General features: G+C 40.4%; 1 protein-coding gene across 7 annotated transcripts in view; it reads right to left on the bottom strand.

The window, feature by feature from the left end:
• Positions 1-12685: 12685 nt before the first annotated feature.
• The window catches only part of TRIM69 (tripartite motif containing 69), a 37648-nt gene continuing 31000 nt past the window's right edge, over positions 12686-19333 (bottom strand). For all 7 annotated transcript variants that reach the window (XM_042942154.1, XM_042942153.1, XM_042942157.1 and 4 more), the window contains one exon: positions 12686-13282. In XM_042942154.1, the coding sequence (XP_042798088.1) occupies positions 12741-13282 (542 nt within the window). In that variant the 3' untranslated portion in view covers positions 12686-12740. The remainder of the gene's footprint in view (positions 13283-19333) is intronic.

Below are 19333 nucleotides of genomic sequence, written 5' to 3' on the forward strand. Positions count from 1 at the left end.
GGAGAATACCTCTTGGTCCTCTGAGTAGAGAATAATTTTTTTTTTTTTTTTTTTGAGAATAATTTTTTAACAGACACAAGTATTAACCATTAGAAGATATTTGCAGTATAATTGGGGTGGCTGGGTGGCCTAGTCGGTTAAGCATCTGGCTTCAGCTCAGGTCACGATCTCGTGGTTTGTGAGTTCGGGCCCCGCGTCAGGCTCTGCTGACAGCTCAGAGCCTGGAGCCTGCTTCGGATTCTGTGTCTCCCTCTCTCTCTGCCCCTCCTCCACTCGTGCTCTCTCTCTCTCAAATAAACATTTCAAAAATTACAACAAATAAAAAGAAGATATTTGCAGTATGAATAACCAACAAAGGATGGGTATCTAGAACACAAACGTAACCCTATGAATCAATAAGAGACAAACAGCACAATGGAAAATATGGGCAAACACCTGAATAGACATTTCATAGAAGAAAATTAAGTGGCCAGTAAACTTAGAAAAATATTCTCAACCACGGGGATAATTAGGGAAATGCAAACTAAAACTACAAGATACCATTATGTACCCACTTTACTGATAAAAATTGAGTTAGCAAAGACATATAGTAATGGGAACTCCCACTTGGAGTGGGAATGTAAATTGGCAGTCACTTTGACCAACAATTTAGCACTCCTTACTTGAAGATGTGCATACCCTATGTTAGCATTTATTAGATATATACCTTGAGAAACTCTTGTTGCTGTTTACCCTTATACTTTGTATAATAATGTTTATGGCGACATTGTTACTAAAGTAACAGCAACAACCAAAAACAAAACTAGAAACAACCACTTATTTATCAACAGTAGCTAGGGTATTTAAACTGTTGTATTTTCATAAAATGGAATACAACATAATTTTGGATTTTGAAAAAGATAAGGAATACATACAACATGATTCCATTCATTTAAAGTACAAAAAACAGGCATAATGAAACTTCCTTTTTAGGGATACATATATATGTAGTATATAGAAAGAACTAAATAGAACATTTGTTGAAAATATACCTATGAATTATTTTCAAAAAGTAAAAAACCAGATACAAAATGTAGGATAATGATTACCCCAGAGCCAAGAGAGGCACACAGGGGGCCTTAAAAGGTTTTCATGTTATTCTGTTTCCAAAACTAGATGGTCAATTAGTGGGAGTTTTTTTTTTTATTATTATTCTCTAAATTACGCATATGTTATATATGCTCTCTTGTGTGTATTTTATAATTTAATTTTTAAAAATAATCAAGAAAGTCAACTTAGGAGGATTTTATCTAAAGTAGTTAAACAGATACTTGGCCTTAAGTAAATCACATTTATTCATCTGAAAAATAAGTTTGTCCAGAGCATCTTTTCCTTGGAAATACTTGGTAATCCAGTATTACTAACTTTTTCTTCTCCTGTATCATAGCTACATTATATAACTGTGCAATGATATCGCCACTGCTATTTTAAAAGTCAATTAGTCACAGAAAAGTGCAAGGTGTTCTCCTTTTAAGGTTCTCACCTCAGTGAATCCTAACATACTGACTTTACCTTCTACTTATTTTTGTTACTAGCAGTCTCATTTGTAGCCTGGGATAAAACAATATAGCCCTAATCACACTTCTCAGTGAATAACATTCAGAATCTCTTTCTAGCAGGGAAGTCTCATATTGGTGTTTTATGATTCATACTCATAGAAGGTTTTAATTATAATCTGAGTTCTACATAGAAGGATTGTTCAAACTATTCAGTACAGAATAACCAATTATCTGGGGAAACTGGGAAAATAAATTTGTGTCATCTATGTTAAGATAAATGCTAGAGAGGTGACGTAGTATGTTAGAAAAAGTATTAAAGTGAATACTTATAGATAGTGGAAAATATGTATACACCTGTGGTCTATCCTTTGAAAAAAAATATTCATTTTTTTCTTTCTCTTTTTTAAAAAACAGCTTTACATTATTGTGGTATAATATACATCCCATAAAATCTGCCCATTATTAGTGTACTGTTCACTAATTTCTAGTATATTTATATAACTATGCCACCATCACCACAAAAAAAACATTTTTAAGAAATATATTTTCCAAATTCAGATTAGAATTTTAATTCATTCCTAGTCATCTTTTATTATCTCCAACATAAGTGTAACTTTTCTTTAGAATTTTCTCCTTCTATTTTGGTAAATATTGACCTTCCCTTTCTCCGAATTCTATAGTACTTGTCTATCCCCAAGGACAGACTTCAGATACCAGTGATCTAGAACTCTATATATGACTTAATGGATAGGAGCTAGGCCCCATTTTATCCCTCAAACTCTTTGTCATACTAATTGAAATTCTCTACCACTGTGTCTAAAACCCTATCATTAGAAAACTTTGCTTCTTGGGCACCTGGGTGGCCCAGTCAGTTAAGCATCAGACTCTTGATTTCAGCTCATGTCATGATCTCATGGTTTGTGAGTTGGAACCCTAAGTCAGGCTCTGTTCCGACAGCATGGAGCCTGTTTGGGATTCTCCCTCCCTCCCTTCCTCTCTAAATAAATAAATAAATAAATAAATAAATAAATAAATAAATTTATAAAAAGAATTACTTTTTTATTTTTTTTTATTTTTTTTTTATTTTTTAATATATGAAATTTACTGTCAAATTGGTTTCCATACAACACCCAGTGCTCATCCCAAAAGGTGCCCTCCTCAATACCCATCACCCACCCTGCCCTCCCTCCCACCCCCCATCAACCCTCAGTTTGTTCTCAGTTTTTAACAGTCTCTTATGCTTTGGCTCTCTCCCACTCTAACCTCTTTTTTTTTTTTTTTTTTTTTTTTCCTTCCCCTCCCCCATGGGTTTCTGTTACGTTTCTCAGGATCCACATAAGAGTGAAACCATATGGTATCTGTCTTTCTCTGTATGGCTTATTTCACTTAGCATCACACTCTCCAGTTCCATCCATGTTGCTACAAAAGGCCATATTTCATTTTTTCTCATTGCCACGTAGTATTCCATTGTGTATATAAACCACAATTTCTTTATCCATTCATCAGTTGATGGACATTTAGGCTCTTTCCATAATTTGGCTATTGTTGAGAGTGCCGCTATAAACATTGGGGTACAGGTGCCCCTATGCATCAGTACTCCTGTATCCCTTGGATAAATTCCTAGCTGTGCTATTGCTGGGTCATAGGGTAGGTCTATTTTTAATTTTCTGAGGAACCTCCACACTGCTTTCCAGAGCGGCTGCACCAATTTGCATTCCCACCAACAGTGCAAGAGGGTTCCTGTTTCTCCACATCCTCTCCAGCATCTATGGTCTCCTGATTTCTTCATTTTGGCCACTCTGACTGGCGTGAGGTGGTATCTGAGTGTGGTTTTGATTTGTATTTCCCTGATAAGGAGCGACGTTGAACATCTTTTCATGTGCCTGTTGGCCATCCGGATGTCTTCTTTAGAGAAGTGTCTATTCATGTTTTCTGCCCATTTCTTCACTGGGTTATTTGTTTTTCGGGTGTGGAGTTTGATGAGCTCTTTATAGATTTTGGATACTAGCCCTTTGTCCGATGTGTCATTTGCAAATATCTTTTCCCATTCCGTTGGTTGCCTTTTAGTTTTGTTGGTTGTTTCCTTTGCTGTGCAGAAGCTTTTTATCTTCATAAGGTCCCAGTAATTCACTTTTGCTTTTAATTCCCTTGCCTTTGGGGATGTGTCGAGTAAGAGATTGCTACGGCTGAGGTCAGAGAGGTCTTTTCCTGCTTTCTCCTCTAAGGTTTTGATGGTTTCCTGTCTCACATTCAGGTCCTTTATCCATTTTGAGTTTATTTTTGTGAATGGTGTGAGAAAGTGGTCTAGTTTCAACCTTCTGCATGTTGCTGTCCAGTTCTCCCAGCACCATTTGTTAAAGAGACTGTCTTTTTTCCATTGGATGTTCTTTCCTGCTTTGTCAAAGATGAGTTGGCCATATGTTTGTGGGTCTAGTTCTGGGGTTTCTATTCTATTCCATTGGTCTATGTGTCTGTTTTTATGCCAATACCATGCTGTCTTGATGATGACAGCTTTGTAGTAGAGGCTAAAGTCTGGGATTGTGATGCCTCCTGCTTTGGTCTTCTTCAAAATTACTTTGGCTATTCGGGGCCTTTTGTGGTTCCATATGAATTTTAGGATTGCTTGTTCTAGTTTCGAGAAGAATGCTGGTGCAATTTTGATTGGGATTGCATTGAATGTGTAGATAGCTTTGGGTAGTATTGACATTTTGACAATATTTATTCTTCCAATCCATGAGCACGGAATGTCTTTCCATTTCTTTATATCTTCTTCAATTACCTGCATAAGCTTTCTATAGTTTTCAGCATACAGATCTTTTACATCTTTGGTTAGATTTATTCCTAGGTATTTTATGCTTCTTGGTGCAATTGTGAATGGGATCAGTTTCTTCATTTGTCTTTCTGTTGCTTCATTGTTAGTGTATAAGAATGCAACTGATTTCTGCACATTGATTTTGTATCCTGCAACTTTGCTGAATTCATGTATCAGTTCTAGCAGACTTTTGGTGGAGTCTATCGGATTTTCCATGTATAATATCATGTCATCTGCAAAAAGCGAAAGCTTGACTTCATCTTTGCCAATTTTGATGCCTTTGATTTCCTTTTGTTGTCTGATTGCTGATGCTAGAACTTCCAGCACTATATTAAACAACAGCGGTGACAGTGGGCATCCCTGTCGTGTTCCTGATCTCAGGGAAAAAGCTCTCAGTTTTTCCCCGTTGAGGATGATGTTAGCTGTGGGCTTTTCATAAATGGCCTTTATGATCTTTAAGTATGTTCCTTCTATCCCGACTTTCTCAAGGGTTTTTATTAAGAAAGGGTGCTGGATTTTGTCAAAGGCCTTTTCTGCATCGATTGACAGGATCATATGGTTCTTCTCTTTTTTTTTGTTAATGTGATGTATCACGTTGATCGATTTGCGAATGTTGAACCAGCCCTGCATCCCAGGAATGAATCCCACTTGATCATGGTGAATAATTCTTTTTATATGCTGTTGAATTCGATTTGCTAGTATCTTATTAAGAATTTTTGCATCCATATTCATCAGGGATATTGGCCTGTAGTTCTCTTTTTTTACTGGGTCTCTGTCTGGTTTAGGAATCAAAGTAATACTGGCTTCATAGAATGAGTCTGGAAGTTTTCCTTCCCTTTCTATTTCTTGGAATAGCTTGAGAAGGATAGGTATTATCTCTGCTTTAAATGTCTGGTAGAACTCCCCTGGGAAGCCATCTGGTCCTGGACTCTTACTTGTTGGGAGATTTTTGATAACCGATTCAATTTCTTCGCTGGTTATGGGTCTGTTCAAGCTTTCTATTTCCTCCTGATTGAGTTTTGGAAGAGTGTGGGTGTTTAGAAATTTGTCCATTTCTTCCAGGTTGTCCAATTTGCTGGCATATAATTTTTCATAGTATTCCCTGATAATTGTTTGTATCTCTGAGGGATTGGTTGTAATCATTCCATTTTCATTCATGATTTTATCTATTTGGGTCATCTCCCTTTTCTTTTTGAGAAGCCTGGCTAGAGGTTTGTCAATTTTGTTTATTTTTTCAAAAAACCAACTCTTGGTTTCGTTGATCTGCTCTACAGTTTTTTTAGATTCTATATTGTTTATTTCTGCTCTGATCTTTATTATTTCTCTTCTTCTGCTGGGTTTAGGCTGCCTTTGCTGTTCTGCTTCTATTTCCTTTAGGTGTGCTGTTAGATTTTGTATTTGGGATTTTTCTTGTTTCTTGAGATAGGCCTGGATTGCAATGTATTTTCCTCTCAGGACTGCCTTCGCTGTATCCCAAAGCGTTTGGATTGTTGTATTTTCATTTTCATTTGTTTCCATATATATTTTAATTTCTCTAATTGCCTGGTTGACCCACTCATTCGTTAGTAGGGTGTTCTTTAACCTCCATGCTTTTGGAGGTTTTCCAGACTTTTTCCTGTGGTTGATTTCAAGCTTCATAGCATTGTGGTCTGAAAGTATGCATGGTATAATTTCAATTCTTGTAAACGTATGAAGGGCTGTTTTGTGACCCAGTATATGATCTATCTTGGAGAATGTTCCATGTGCACTCGAGAAGAAAGTATATTCTGTTGCTTTGGGATGCAGAGTTCTAAATATATCTGTCAAGTCCATCTGATCCAATGTATCATTCAGGGCCCTTGTTTCTTTATTGACTGTGTGTCTAGATGATCTATCCATTTCTGTAAGTGGGGTGTTAAAGTCCCCTGCAATGACCACATTCTTATCAATAAGGTTGCTTATGTTTATGAGTAATTGTTTTATATATCTGGGGGCTCGGGTATTTGGCGCATAGACATTTATAATAGTTAGCTCTTCCTGGTGGATAGACCCTGTGAGTATTATATAATGCCCTTCTTCATCTCTTGTTACAGCCTTTAATTTAAAGTCTAGTTTGTCTGATATAAGTATGGCTACTCCAGCTTTCTTTTGGCTTCCAGGAGCATGATAAATAGTTCTCCATCCCCTCACTCTCAATCTAAAGGTGTCCTCAGATCTAAAATGAGTCTCTTGTAGACAGCAAATAGATGGGTCTTGTTTTTTTATCCATTCTGATACCCTATGTCTTTTAGTTGGCGCATTTAATCCATTTACATTCAGTGTTATTATAGAAAGATATGGGTTTAGAGTCATTGTGATGTCTGTATGTTTTATGCTTGTAGTGATGTCTCTGGTACTTTGTCTCACAGGATCCCCCTTAGGATCTCTTGTAGGGCTGGTTTCGTGGTGACAAATTCCTTCAGTTTTTGTTTGTTTGGGAAGACCTTTATCTCTCCTTCTATTCTAAATGACAGACTTGCTGGATAAAGGATTCTCGGCTGCATATTTTTTCTGTTTAGCACACTGTAGATATCGTGCCAAGCCTTTCTGGCCTGCCAAGTTTCAAAGGAGAGATCAGTCACGAGTCTTATAGGTCTCCCTTTATATGTGAGGGCACGTTTATCCCTTGCTGCTTTCAGAATTTTCTCTTTATCCTTGTATTTTGCCAGTTTCACTATGATATGTCGTGCAGAAGATCGATTCAAGTTACGTCTGAAGGGAGTTCTCTGTGCCTCTTGGATTTCAATGCCTTTTTCCTTCCCCAGTTCAGGGAAGTTCTCAGCTATAATTTGTTCAAGTACCCCTTCAGCACCTTTCCCTCTCTCTTCCTCCTCTGGGATACCAATTATGCGTATATTATTTTTTTTTAGTGTATCACTTAGTTCTCTAATTTTCCCCTCATACTCCTGGATTTTTTTATCTCTTTCTTTCAGCTTCCTCTTTCTCCATAACTTTATCTTCTAGTTCACCTATTCTCTCCTCTGCCTCTTCAAGCCGAGCCATCGTGGTTTCCATTTTGTTTTGCATTTCGTTTAAAGCGTTTTTCAGCTCCTCGTGACTGTTCCTTAGTCCCTCGATCTTTGTGGCAAGAGATTCTCTGCTGTCCTGTATACTGTTTTCAAGCCCAGCGATTAATTTTATGACTATTATTCTAAATTCACTTTCTGTTATATTATTTAAATCCTTTTTGATCAGTTCATTAGCTGTTGTTATTTCCTGGAGATTCTTCTGAGGGGAATTCTTCCGTTTGGTCATTTTGGAGAGTCCCTGGCGTGGTGAGGACCTGCAGGGCACTTCCCCTGTGCTGTGGTGTATAACTGGAGTTAGTGGGCGGGGCCGCAGTCCGACCCGATGTCTGCCCCCAGCCCACCGCTGGGGTCACAGTCAGACTGGTGTGTGCCTTCTCTTCCCCTCTCCTAGGGGCGGGATTCACTGTGGGGTGGCGTGTCCCGTCTGGGCTACTTGCACACTGCCAGGCTTGTGTTGCTGGGGATCTGGCGTATTAGCTGGGGTGGGTAGGCAAGGTGCACGGGGGCTGGAGGGGCAGGCTTAGCTCGCTTCTCCTTAGGTGATCCACTTCAGGAGGGGCCCTGTGGCAGCGGGAGGGAGTCAGATCCGCTGCCGGAGGTTTGGCTCCGCAGAAGCACAGAGTTGGGTGTTTGCGCGGAGCGAGCAAGTTCCCTGGCAGGAACTGGTTCCCTTTGGGATTTTGGCTGGGGGATGGGCGGGGGAGATGGCGCTGGCGCCTTTGTTCCCCGCCAAGCTGAGCTCTGCCGTCCGGGGGCTCAGCAGCTCTCCCTCCCTTTGTCCTCCAGCCTTCCCGCTTTCCGAGCAGAGCTGTTAACTTATGACCTCCCAGACGCTAAGTCGCGCTTGCTTTTGGAACACAGTCCGTCCGGCCCCTCGGCTTTTGCCAGCCAGACTCGGGGGCTCTGCTTGGCCGGCGAGCCGCCCCTCCGCCCCGGCTCCCTCCCGCCAGTCCGTGGAGCGCGCACCGCCTCGCCGCCCTTCCTACCCTCTTCCGTGGGCCTCTAGTCTGCGCTTGACTCCGGAGACTCCCTTCTGCTAATCCTCTGGCGGTTTTCTGGGTTCTTTAGGCAGGTGTAGGTGGAATCTAAGTGATCGGCAGGACGCGCTGTGAGTTCCGCGTCCTCCTACGCCGCCATCTTCCGGAACCTCCTAAAACGAACTGAGCTTTGGAACATTTCAGGCCTGGCATGGAATGCCGTTTTTACACAAGCAATATTAGGTGGGCCGAATGCGCTGTAGCTTGAGCTTGAGCAGGCTGTGTTGGTCCCGACTGATGGCCCATCGCGTGACTACGTCCTTCCGGATGGAGGAGGGGTCCGCTGGCCGAGCGTGGGTGTGATGGACCCAGGTCGCGATGCCGTCTACCTTGAGAGTGGTGGGGGTTGTCAACACCACGATGTAGGGTCCCTTCCAGCGCGGCTCGAGAGTCTCTTGGTGGTGCCTCTTGACGTAGACCCAGTCTCCCGGCCTATACTGATGAGGTGTCCGGATCGGGCCAGCCTCTTGGATGGCCAAAGAATTACTTTTTAAAAAAGGAAATATTGGGGCGCCTGGGTGGCTCAGTCGGTTAAGCATCCGACTTCGGCTCAGGTCACGATCTCGCGGTCCGCGGGTTCGAGCCCCGCGTCGGGCTCTGGGCTGATGGCTCAGAGCCTGGAGCCTGCTTCCGATTCTGTGTTTCCCTTTCTCTCTGCCCCTCCCCCGTTCATGCTGTGTCTCTCTCTCTGTCTGGAAAATAAATAAACGTTAAAAAAATTTTTTTTTTTAAATAAAAAAGGAAATATTTACTTCTTGAATATGGACTATATATTAGCTAGTAAGTAGTACCAAGTCAATGTTAAATTTTCTGAATATGATAATTTAGTACTGTGTTTATGTAAAAGAGTACCTTGGGGGCACCTGGCTGTCTTAGTTAGAGTATGTGACTCTTGGTCTCGGGATTGTGAGTTCAAGCCCCACATTGGGCAAAGAGCTTACTTTTAAAAAAAAAAGAGAGTGTCTTGGTTTGTAGGAGATACTTACTGAAATATTTAGGAATAAGAGTCCTAAATGGACTGTTAATGTTAATTAACAGTTAATTAAGTTAATGCCTGTAACTTAATCTGAAGTTGCTCAGCAATAATAACATTAGCCATACTATACACTATACACCCAAAATCATATGGGATGGATGTGAGGGAGAGTGAATAAGAAAATGTGGCAAAATACTAATAATTGATAAATCTGGGTGGAGAATATAGGAGAGTTTATCATACAAATGTGCAGTTTTTCTATAAGTTTGAATTTTTCTTTTTTTAAATTTTTTTAATGTTTATTTTTGAGAGAGAGAGAGAGAGAGAGAGAGTGTGTGTGTGTGTGTGTGTGTGTGTGTGTGCAAGTGGGGGGGGGGGCAGAAAGAGAGGGGGAAAGAGGATCCAGGATCCAAAGTAGATTCCATACTGACAGCAGGAGCCTAATGTGGGGCTCGAACTCACAAACTGTGAGATCATGATCTGAGCCAAAGTCAGACATTCAACCAACTGAACCACCCAGGTGCCCCCCATGAATTTTTCTTTTAAAATTTTTTTTTAATGTTTATTTATTTTTGACAGACAGAGAGATTGAGAGACAGAGCATGAACGGGGGAAGGGCAGAGAGAGAGGGAGACACAGAATCCAAAGCAGGCCTCCAGGCTCTGAGCTGTCAGCACGGAGCCTGACGCGGGGCTGGAACCCACAGACCACAAGATCATGACCTGAGCCGAAGTCGGACGCTCAACCGACTGAGCCACCCAGGCACCCCCCACCACTTGCCATGAATTTTTCTAAATAAAGATGAAAAAAAGTTTTGGTAGTTCAACAGTTCTCTGTCCTAGCTGACATTAAAATCACCTGAGAGCTTTTATTTTTATTTACTTTTTTTTAAACTTTTTTTTTTAACATTTATTTATTTTTGAGACAGAGAGAGACAGAGCATGAGCAGGGGAGGGTCAGAGAGAGAGGGAGACACAGAATCCGAAACGGGCTCCAGGCTCTGAGCTGTCAGCCCAGAGCCCAATGTGGGGCCTGAACTCACCGACCGCGAGATCATGACCTGACCCGAAGTCAGACGCCCAACCGACTGAGCCATCCAGGCGCCCCTTTATTTACATTTTTAAAAGATTTTATCTTTAAGTAATCTCTACAGCCAATGTGGGTCTTGAACTTACAACCCTGAAATCAAGAGTCATACACTCCATCAACTGAGCCAGCCAGGTGCTCTTTATCTGAGATCTTTTAGACCTATAAATGCCCAGACTCCACCTGCTAGAGATTTTTATTTAATTGGTCTTGGGTGGGGTCCAAGCTTATGAATTTAAGTCTCCTTAAATGAACCTTTTTTTTTTAATGCTTCCTTTTTTTTTTTAAATTTAAATTCAAGTTAGTTAACATACAGTATAGTTTTAGCTTCAGGGATAGAACCCAGCGATGTATCTCTTACATATGACACCCAGTGCTCATCCCCAAAAGTGCCCTCCTTAATGCCCATCACACATTCAACCCATCCCTCCATCCACCTCCCCTCTATCAACCCTCAGTTTGTTCTCTGTATTTGAGAGTCTCTTATGGTTTGCCTCCCTGTTTTTATCTTATTTTTCCTTCCCTTCCCCTATGTTCATCTGTTGATTTTTCAAATTCCACATATGAGTGAAATATATGATATCTGTCTTTCTCTGACTATTTTGCTTAGCATAATACCCTCTGGTCCCATCCATGTTGTTGCAAATGGCAAGATTTCATTCTTTTTCATCACTGAGTACTATTCCATTGTGTGTGTCTGTGTGTGTATTTATCACATCTGCTTTATCCATTCATCAGTTAAGGGACATTTGGGCTCTTTCCATACTTTGGCTATTGTTGATAGCACTGCTATAAACATTGGGGTTCATGCTTCAAAAAATCTAGTGAGGTTTCAGGCACAAAACAAGTCCTTATTACATTCTGATTGAAATGGACTTATTTTTTTAAGTAATTTCTTAAAAATAACCATCATAATGTCATGACTGTTTACCCAAATCAGCAGCTATAATATGATTATATTGTATATGTATTGCCAACACTGCAGGAATATTACCTATGGCATGTGTGTGTCCTTCCCAATGTGATTGATAAGACAGGGGGCTTTTACCCTGCCAAAGAGTTGTGCTAATTGTAATTTTAAAGGGCCAGTACTGCAGGTCCTAAATAACCTCCCCCCCCCCCAAAAAAAAAGCCTTTTAGATATAGAGGATGAAGCCCATTTAGATGGGACTTCAAAGGAAAAGAAGGGATGGTTCATCAAGAGTACTGCTGAGATAAGTGATGCTAAGAGCTTTAGACTTAGAAGGAACACACTGGAGGATGAATATACTAGAGAGAATAAGATAAAAAGTATTAATATTTAAATTATAGGCAGGAATGATGAGGGGAGTCTGGCGGGCTCAGTCATTTGAGCGTCCAACTCTTGATTTTGGCTCTGGTCATGATCTCATGGTTTGTGGGATCAGACCCCGCATCGGGATCCATGCTGTTAATGCAGAGCCTGATTAGGATTCATCCTTAGATGAACCTCTTTTTTTTCTCTCTCCTCTCTTTCTGCTCCTTCTCCCACTTGCTCGCTCTCTCTCAAAATAAGTAAATAAACATTAAAAAATAATAATAAATAAATAAACTATAGGCAGGAATGATGAAAAGGACATAGTCAAAAGTACTCTGAAATACTTAAATGTATTTGAGTATGGAACAAGTACTCCCGAAGATAGATTAAAGCAAGAAAAAGAGACCAAGAGAGTCAGGCTCATTGGACCAAAAACTATCTTGAGAGAATTCGAGACAAGATTATAAACTAGCCCAGACCGTTTCCTATTTTTTCTATAAATTTCTGGAGCAGTTTTTTAAAAACTACGGTAACAAGTTCTAGAAAAGAACTGTATTGCAAATTGTATATTAAAAGATAATTAAATAGGAAGAAGAGGACATTTCTGAAAATTTATCTACTAAGAGTCTTGTGCTGAGAGTAATGACAGCATAATAGAATTTCTGGGCATGTTTGAAAAGGGTTCCCAAGCATCAAAACTCAAGTTGCAATTTGCCCCAGTAACAATAGTGTGATGATCATTCTCGTGAAGAGTGGCTCCTGTCATAGAAGACCCCAGAGAATTAGAATAACGTCTTGAAAAGCTCCAGTGAAATCCACTTAAGACACTGAGAATGGAATTTAGTTTGTGAATCTTTCCTTCATTATTCCAGAGTTCCCCATAAATTGGGAAGAGAAACCAGTGAGACTGGTAAACTATTTCAATACCTCTTTAATAACGCTCTGAATTTACACAATAGTATGAGTAATTACTGTGGATGTAAGATATGCAATGGTTCTTTATTCTCTCCACCATCATTAAGGCAAGGACAGAAGTAGGGATAAAGTTTCTCCATGAAAGTGCTACTGAAGGTGTAAATGTGGGTCATGGTTTTAGCATTGTAGAAGGACACCTGTCCTCCTTCATAATCCAGGTATATTCCCACCTTATTGAGGTTGTTAGTCAGTTTTAGACTGCATGACGGCAAATCTAGAGCCTTTAGATCAGTTTGGTTCCTTAGTCTTAAAAGCCAGAATCCTTGCTCAGGAGTTAGAGGACAGCTGCCCTTCCGAATGATGGATTCTCTGACGACTCCAACTGTCCATTTTGTCTTCTTTGACACATCCACTTCCCAGTACCACTTCCCAGATGTGAAGCCTTTTGAGCCCAGCACAGCCACACTTGAGTCAAACCTCTCTGGATCATCAGGCATTACCTGCTTAATGTCACCATGCCACACACTGGTTCGGTTTTTGGAGAGCATCAGATTTGGGTGAGCTGTTTTAGGGTCCAGAGTTAATGGAGATAGGCCTAGTAAGAAAATAAAGCAGGGATAGGGAGAAAATGGATGACTATAAATTCCCCAAGTAAAAGACAGTATTTACACAGACACCAGTAATTTATCTTCCCATGTACATATACTCGTAGGCAGGTAATCACTTAAATACTTTTTATTGTTTTATACCCATGTGGCTGTATTCTAGATATCTTTTAATTTGTGGTAAAAATCTGACTTTACTCTGAACCAATTTATGCTGTAACAAAGAAAACAATACAAATAATATTAATATGTTCTACCAAATGTAAGAAAATACAAATGCTGATGGGATAAAAATTAGGTAAGTTTGTCCTGGGAGAACTTTCTAAGGACAAAAAGCATTTCAGTTATGATATAACATCTGTGAGATGTATTCTGGATGTATTGAGTAAACAAAGGCAAGAAAGGAATAACAACAGTAGCTTATGTGGGAGGGAAGGTAAGGGCTTGCCTGTTACAGGCAGGTAAGTCTGAGCTAACTGGTAAGGGTTTAGAGGACAGTGGTGAGAAGTTTACATTTGGCTTAATAGATAGTGGGACTTTTGAGATGTAGAGTGGTTTATGCCACTGCTATTCAGAGTGTTTGGTTACCAGTCTGGGACAAAATAGTACAGAAATTAAGAGTTAAGCTCTTAGAAATTTTCATAGCAATCTGACAGTAATTTTACGTCAGTTGAATCTAATAATTAAACAACCAGTCTTGTACTTCGTAATTTTCTTAAATTCCACTTTTTCAGGTAATTAATTTATACTCGGTTCCACAAACACATCAGTCTATGACAGGTTGAGATTTTAAAACCTGGTCCTTGGGGCACCTGGGGCACCTGGCTCAATCGATTGGGTTTCCAACTTCGGCTAAGGTTGTGATCTGGCATTTTATGATTTTGAGCCCTGGACTCGTTGCTGTCAGTGCTGAAGCTGTCAGCGCAGAGCCCACTTCAGATCCTCTGTTCCCCATCCTCGTGGTCCCTCCTCCACTTGCTCTCTCTCTCTCTCTCTCTCTCTCAAAAATAAATAAACATTAAAAAAACTGGTCCTCATCACAGGCCATTTGATAAGCATTGGTTTAGACAAGTAAGTGGACAGCAGTATAAAAAGGAATTTCTAAATGAAAAGATGTTGGAAGCATGTCAGCAAGAAAACATAAATTTTAGTTGTAAGATAATCAAACCTTGGCGCAAAATTTGATAAAGGAAACATAAAGACAATATGTTCACATAAGGGACACAGATACATACATGCATACATTTGTTGTTAATGGATTTATTTATCCTTGGAAGTGAGATCAATCCAGTCCAGCTCTCTCTTCCCAGAAAAGCCAGAGTCTTATTTTTTATCATCCCAAGGATTTCTCTTCCAACAAGAGACTTTGTAGAATCCTGACTTTTTTCATATAGGCTGAATCTTCCCTCCCTCCCATATCCCCATTTACCTTAAGTTGTTGCTCTTTCCAATGCAAGGACTGGATTTCTTTGGAAGTACCATCCAGACTTCTTACCAACCTTTTTAGAACCTAGTCTGCTTTTGTCATCAAGCCTCTGACACCTCCAGCTAACTCAACCTGCCATAGCTCTGAAGATTCCTAGGAGTCAGCTTTGCCTTCACTCTTTTCTTCTCATACCATATTCAACCCAACAGTAAATTCTGTGTCAGCTCCACCTTTAAAATGTAATCTGAGCCTACTCAGAATATAGAGACAGATGATTTCTTAAATACTGCTGGCCTGGAACTATTTGCAATAGCTTTTTAACTGTCCTGTCTCCACTCTTGCCCATCCGCAACCTATTCTGCCAAAATATGAATGAGATCATCCAGTTCTCCTACTCAACTCTTACACTTTCCATCACTCCCAAGATAAAATCCAGAGTCCTTACAGAGCAAACAGGACCTACGTGATTTACCTACCTCTGTGACCTCATCTCCTAATACACATCTCCCTTATTTACTTTGATCCAATCACTTTTGCTTTTGGCTGTTCCTTGAATGTATCAAACTCATTCAGATTTTAGGGCCTTTACACTTTCTTTCCTTGTCCGAAAACACTCTTTCCCCATGTGGTTCACTCCTTCACCTTATTCCAGCCTTTGTTAATGCAAGTTCAGTAAGATGTTAGTGATAGAATCTAGGTAGGTATAGTGATGTTCACTATAAAATTCTTTAAGCTTTTCTGTATGTTTGGAAATATCCACAGTGAAACATAGGGAGGGGGAGTTACCTCTTCAAAGAGGTTTTTTTCTGGCCCTTCTGTCTAAAATAGCATGTTCATCTATTCATCACTGTCTGTACCCTATCCTACTTTTTGCTCATAAATACTTACTGAATGTACCTTACTTGACTTTCTTGACAATGGTTATCACTGTGTGACATTACTTACTGTTATCATTGTCCATTTCCTCCATTAGACTGTAATCTCTGACAGGGTGGGACTTCATCTGTTTTATTTCCTTACATACCTTCAAAATTGGGAACTGTTCCTGGGTATTCAAGTAACTATTTGTTAAATAAATAAACTTCAGAGTTCCATTTGAATCCTTGACATTAACTAATTCCACCATGTTTCATATTCCTGTTATCCTTGGCCAAAACCCATAATGTAGACTCATCCAATGATTTACCCTCCATGTACTCTTATCCCCATTATTCTGTTCTTTGCTTCCTGTACCTTCACCCATCTTCCCATTGCTCCAACCAAACCCTTTCCACTCTGCCCTTCAGAACTCCCTCCCTAAGTAACTCTCCAGTATCCCCACTCTACAGAATTCTCTTATCACCTCCTTACTTTAACAGAAACCTGACTATTTCTTCTCCAAAAAATACAACTTGAAAAGTCCATGAAACTATTAGTTTTCTAAATTCAGAGCCAGAGATCCAGGAGCCACCACCCCCACTTCTAGATCCTTACTCTAATCCTTATCCTCATGTAAAAATCACTCTTCTTTTGAGGCTCTTGTCATTACATCTCATGTTACTCTCTATCTCTATTTGATGTTGTTATGTACAGACTTCCTGATTATATTCTCTGCGCTTTGGATTAACTGTACACCACTATCCCAACTCCAGCTCATCATCTCAAGGGATTTCACTATCCTTTGGATATAGCCATTTTTCCATTCTTGTACATCCGTGGCTTTACTGCTAGTGATTTTTGACTCCATTCTCTAAAATCTTAAACTCAGATATCCCATTCTCTTATATTTTATTTTCTCACTCTCATCTCCCCCTACAACCATTACTTGACTTCATTAACAACTCTAGTGCCTCATTTCTCCTTACTATCCTGATCTGTCTGCCTTCTGGCTTAAAATCCTTCCCTAAACTGCTTAGTATTGGCAGCTTTATTGCCAATAACCTTATCATTTTTAACCTTGTATCTGCAGCATTTGTCATGTAACTCTCCAACTCTGGATCTATCCAGCTGTCAAAATTCAAATGCCAATTCCTGACCACTGCTGGAGGAAAATCACAAAATTGTACATGTGTAGATATTATTACAGATTCATTATTTCCACTTTGTGCTCAACCATCACCATTACTGTATTTCCTAAATCAAACTCTCTCCAGTTTCTCACAGCAATTTCAGACTTTTGGCTCTCTCCTCAAACATCTGTTCCTTCCTCACTGCCAGCAGATGACTTCTTCTCCTGCTTCATAGAGAAATTGTAGTACATCTTATAGGAATCCCTCATTTCGTCCCATGTCTACTGCAAGTTCCATCTGATGAAAATTGTTTGCCTTTACTATTTTATCTCCTCTCCATTTTCAGAGGAAACTGAGGAAAGTCAGTACTTCTCTTTCTAGATCTCACTCACTCTTCCCTACTACCACCAGTTATCCACTGTCTTATACCATTTGTTTCTGCCTTTCTTTAGGCTGTTTTCCCTCAGTCTGTTTTAGAAAGCCCTCTTTTGGGGCACCTGGGTGGCTCAGTCGGTTAAGCGTCCAGCTTTGGCTCAGGTCATGATCTCACAGTTGGTGGGTTCAAGCCCCATGTTGGGCTCTGTGCTGATAGCCCAGTGCCTGGAGCCTGCTTTGGATTCTGTGTCTCCCTCTCTCTCTGCCCCTCCCCTGCTCTCACTCTGTTACTGTGTCTCTCAAAAATAAATAAACATTAAAAAATTTTTTTTATAAATGTCCTCTTTTGGGGTGCCTGGCTGATTCAGTCAGAAGAGCATGCAACTCTTGATCTCAGGGTCATGGGTTCAAGCCTCACGTTGGGTGTAGAGATTACTTAAAATAAATAATTTTTTTAAGTCCTCTTTTAACTCTGCTGCCATGTTCACATCCTCCCTTCTTAGTGAACCTTCGCAAGTGAGTGATCTATTCCCTTCACTACTGCCTCATTCCAAATCCCTCCTGAACCCTTCACAGTATGACTTCTACCCATTCCACCCTTTTATTTACTTATTTTTTTAAGTTTCAGGTTATTTCTTTTTCTTTCTTCCCTTTTTTTTTGTTTTGTTTTGTTTATTTATTTTTGAGAGAGAGAGAGAGCACGTGCATAAGTTGGGGAGGGGCAGAGAAAGAGGAGACAGAGAATCCCAAGCAGGCTCCCCGCTGTCAGTGCAGAGCCCAATGCAGGGCTCGAATTCATGAACCATGAGATCATGACCTAAGCCAAAGTCAAGAGTCAGAGGCTTAACTGACTGAGCCACCCAGGCACCCCCGCTCCAAATTCCACTCATTTAAAATTGCCCTTATTGGAAGATAACAACACACACCAGTAAACTTACAGTCCCAGCAGCCAAACCTTGTAACTGGCAGTGCAGAGAATGCCCTGTCAATCAGTGTGTCTATAGCCCCAGAAGACATCTAGCCTGACTGCAGGTCCCACCCACCAACAAAAGCCTCTCAGAGGACAAGGCAGGGAGAGCACCCTAAAATTCAGTGCAACCACAGCCTTGGCAAACAGGCTGAAGGCAGGCATCTGATCTGACTGCTGACACTGCCCAACTACAAGCCCATGATGGCCCCAGACTGGCCTCTTAACATCACAGGGGCCAAACCCAGCCCACAATGGGCAAAGTAGGCCTATGAAGACAACTGAACTGAAAGCAAATGAGGCTCAGCCACAATAATGGGGTGCACCCCCATAGAGACACCCCTAAAGCTCCTGCTTCTGGTAAACAGGGGATATTGTGCTACAGGCCACCACAGGACTTCTAAGAAAAAGACCTCTACTTTCAAGATCAGGAGACATAACTAACTTTACTAATACATAGAAACAAATACAGAAAGTTAGACAAAATGAGGAGACAGAGGAATGTGTCCCAAATGAAAGAATAGGACAGGGGTGCCTGGCTGGCTCATTCAGAAGAATGTACAATTCTTCATCTTGGAGTCATGAGCTCAAGCTCTGTGTTGGGTGTGGAGATTACTTAAATAAATAAAACTTAAAAAGAAAAAAAGAAGAAGAAAGAACAGGACAAAATCACCACAAAGGAGCTAAATTAAATGGAGGTAAACAATATGCCTGGCAAAGAATTCAAAGTAATGGTCATAAGATACTCATTGGACTTAAGAGTGGAGAATCTCAGTGAGACTTTCAACAAAGACATAGAAAATATAAAAAATCAGAGATGAAGAACTCAATAACTGAAATTTAAAAATACACCAGTGGGGAGACGCCTGGGTGGCTCAGTCAGTTAAGCATCTGACTTCAGCTCAGGTCATCATCTCATGGTTTGTGGGTTGGGGCCCCACATTGGGCTCTGTGCTGACAGGGAGGAGCCTGCTTGGAATTTTCTCTCTCTCTCTCCCTTTGGGCTCTGTTTTGCAGTGCAGAGCCTGCTTGGGATTCTTTCTCCCCCCTCTCTCTATCCCTCCCCCACTCACACTGTCTCTGTCTCTCTGAAAAATAAATAAACTTAAAAAATACAAAACATAAAGACAAATAAACAAATTAACCCGCATTTACCTTTGAAAACCTTCATGGCTGGTGTGAGGGAAACAAGGGGAGGGTTATTGTGTAGGACGACTTTCACTATCACTAACAGAATCACTGCTATCTATTGGCTCAATGGAGTCTTTCTTTTTGTGCAACTTTA

Source organism: Panthera leo, chromosome B3, assembly GCF_018350215.1.
Source record: "Panthera leo isolate Ple1 chromosome B3, P.leo_Ple1_pat1.1, whole genome shotgun sequence".
Taxonomy (NCBI): domain Eukaryota; kingdom Metazoa; phylum Chordata; class Mammalia; order Carnivora; family Felidae; genus Panthera; species Panthera leo.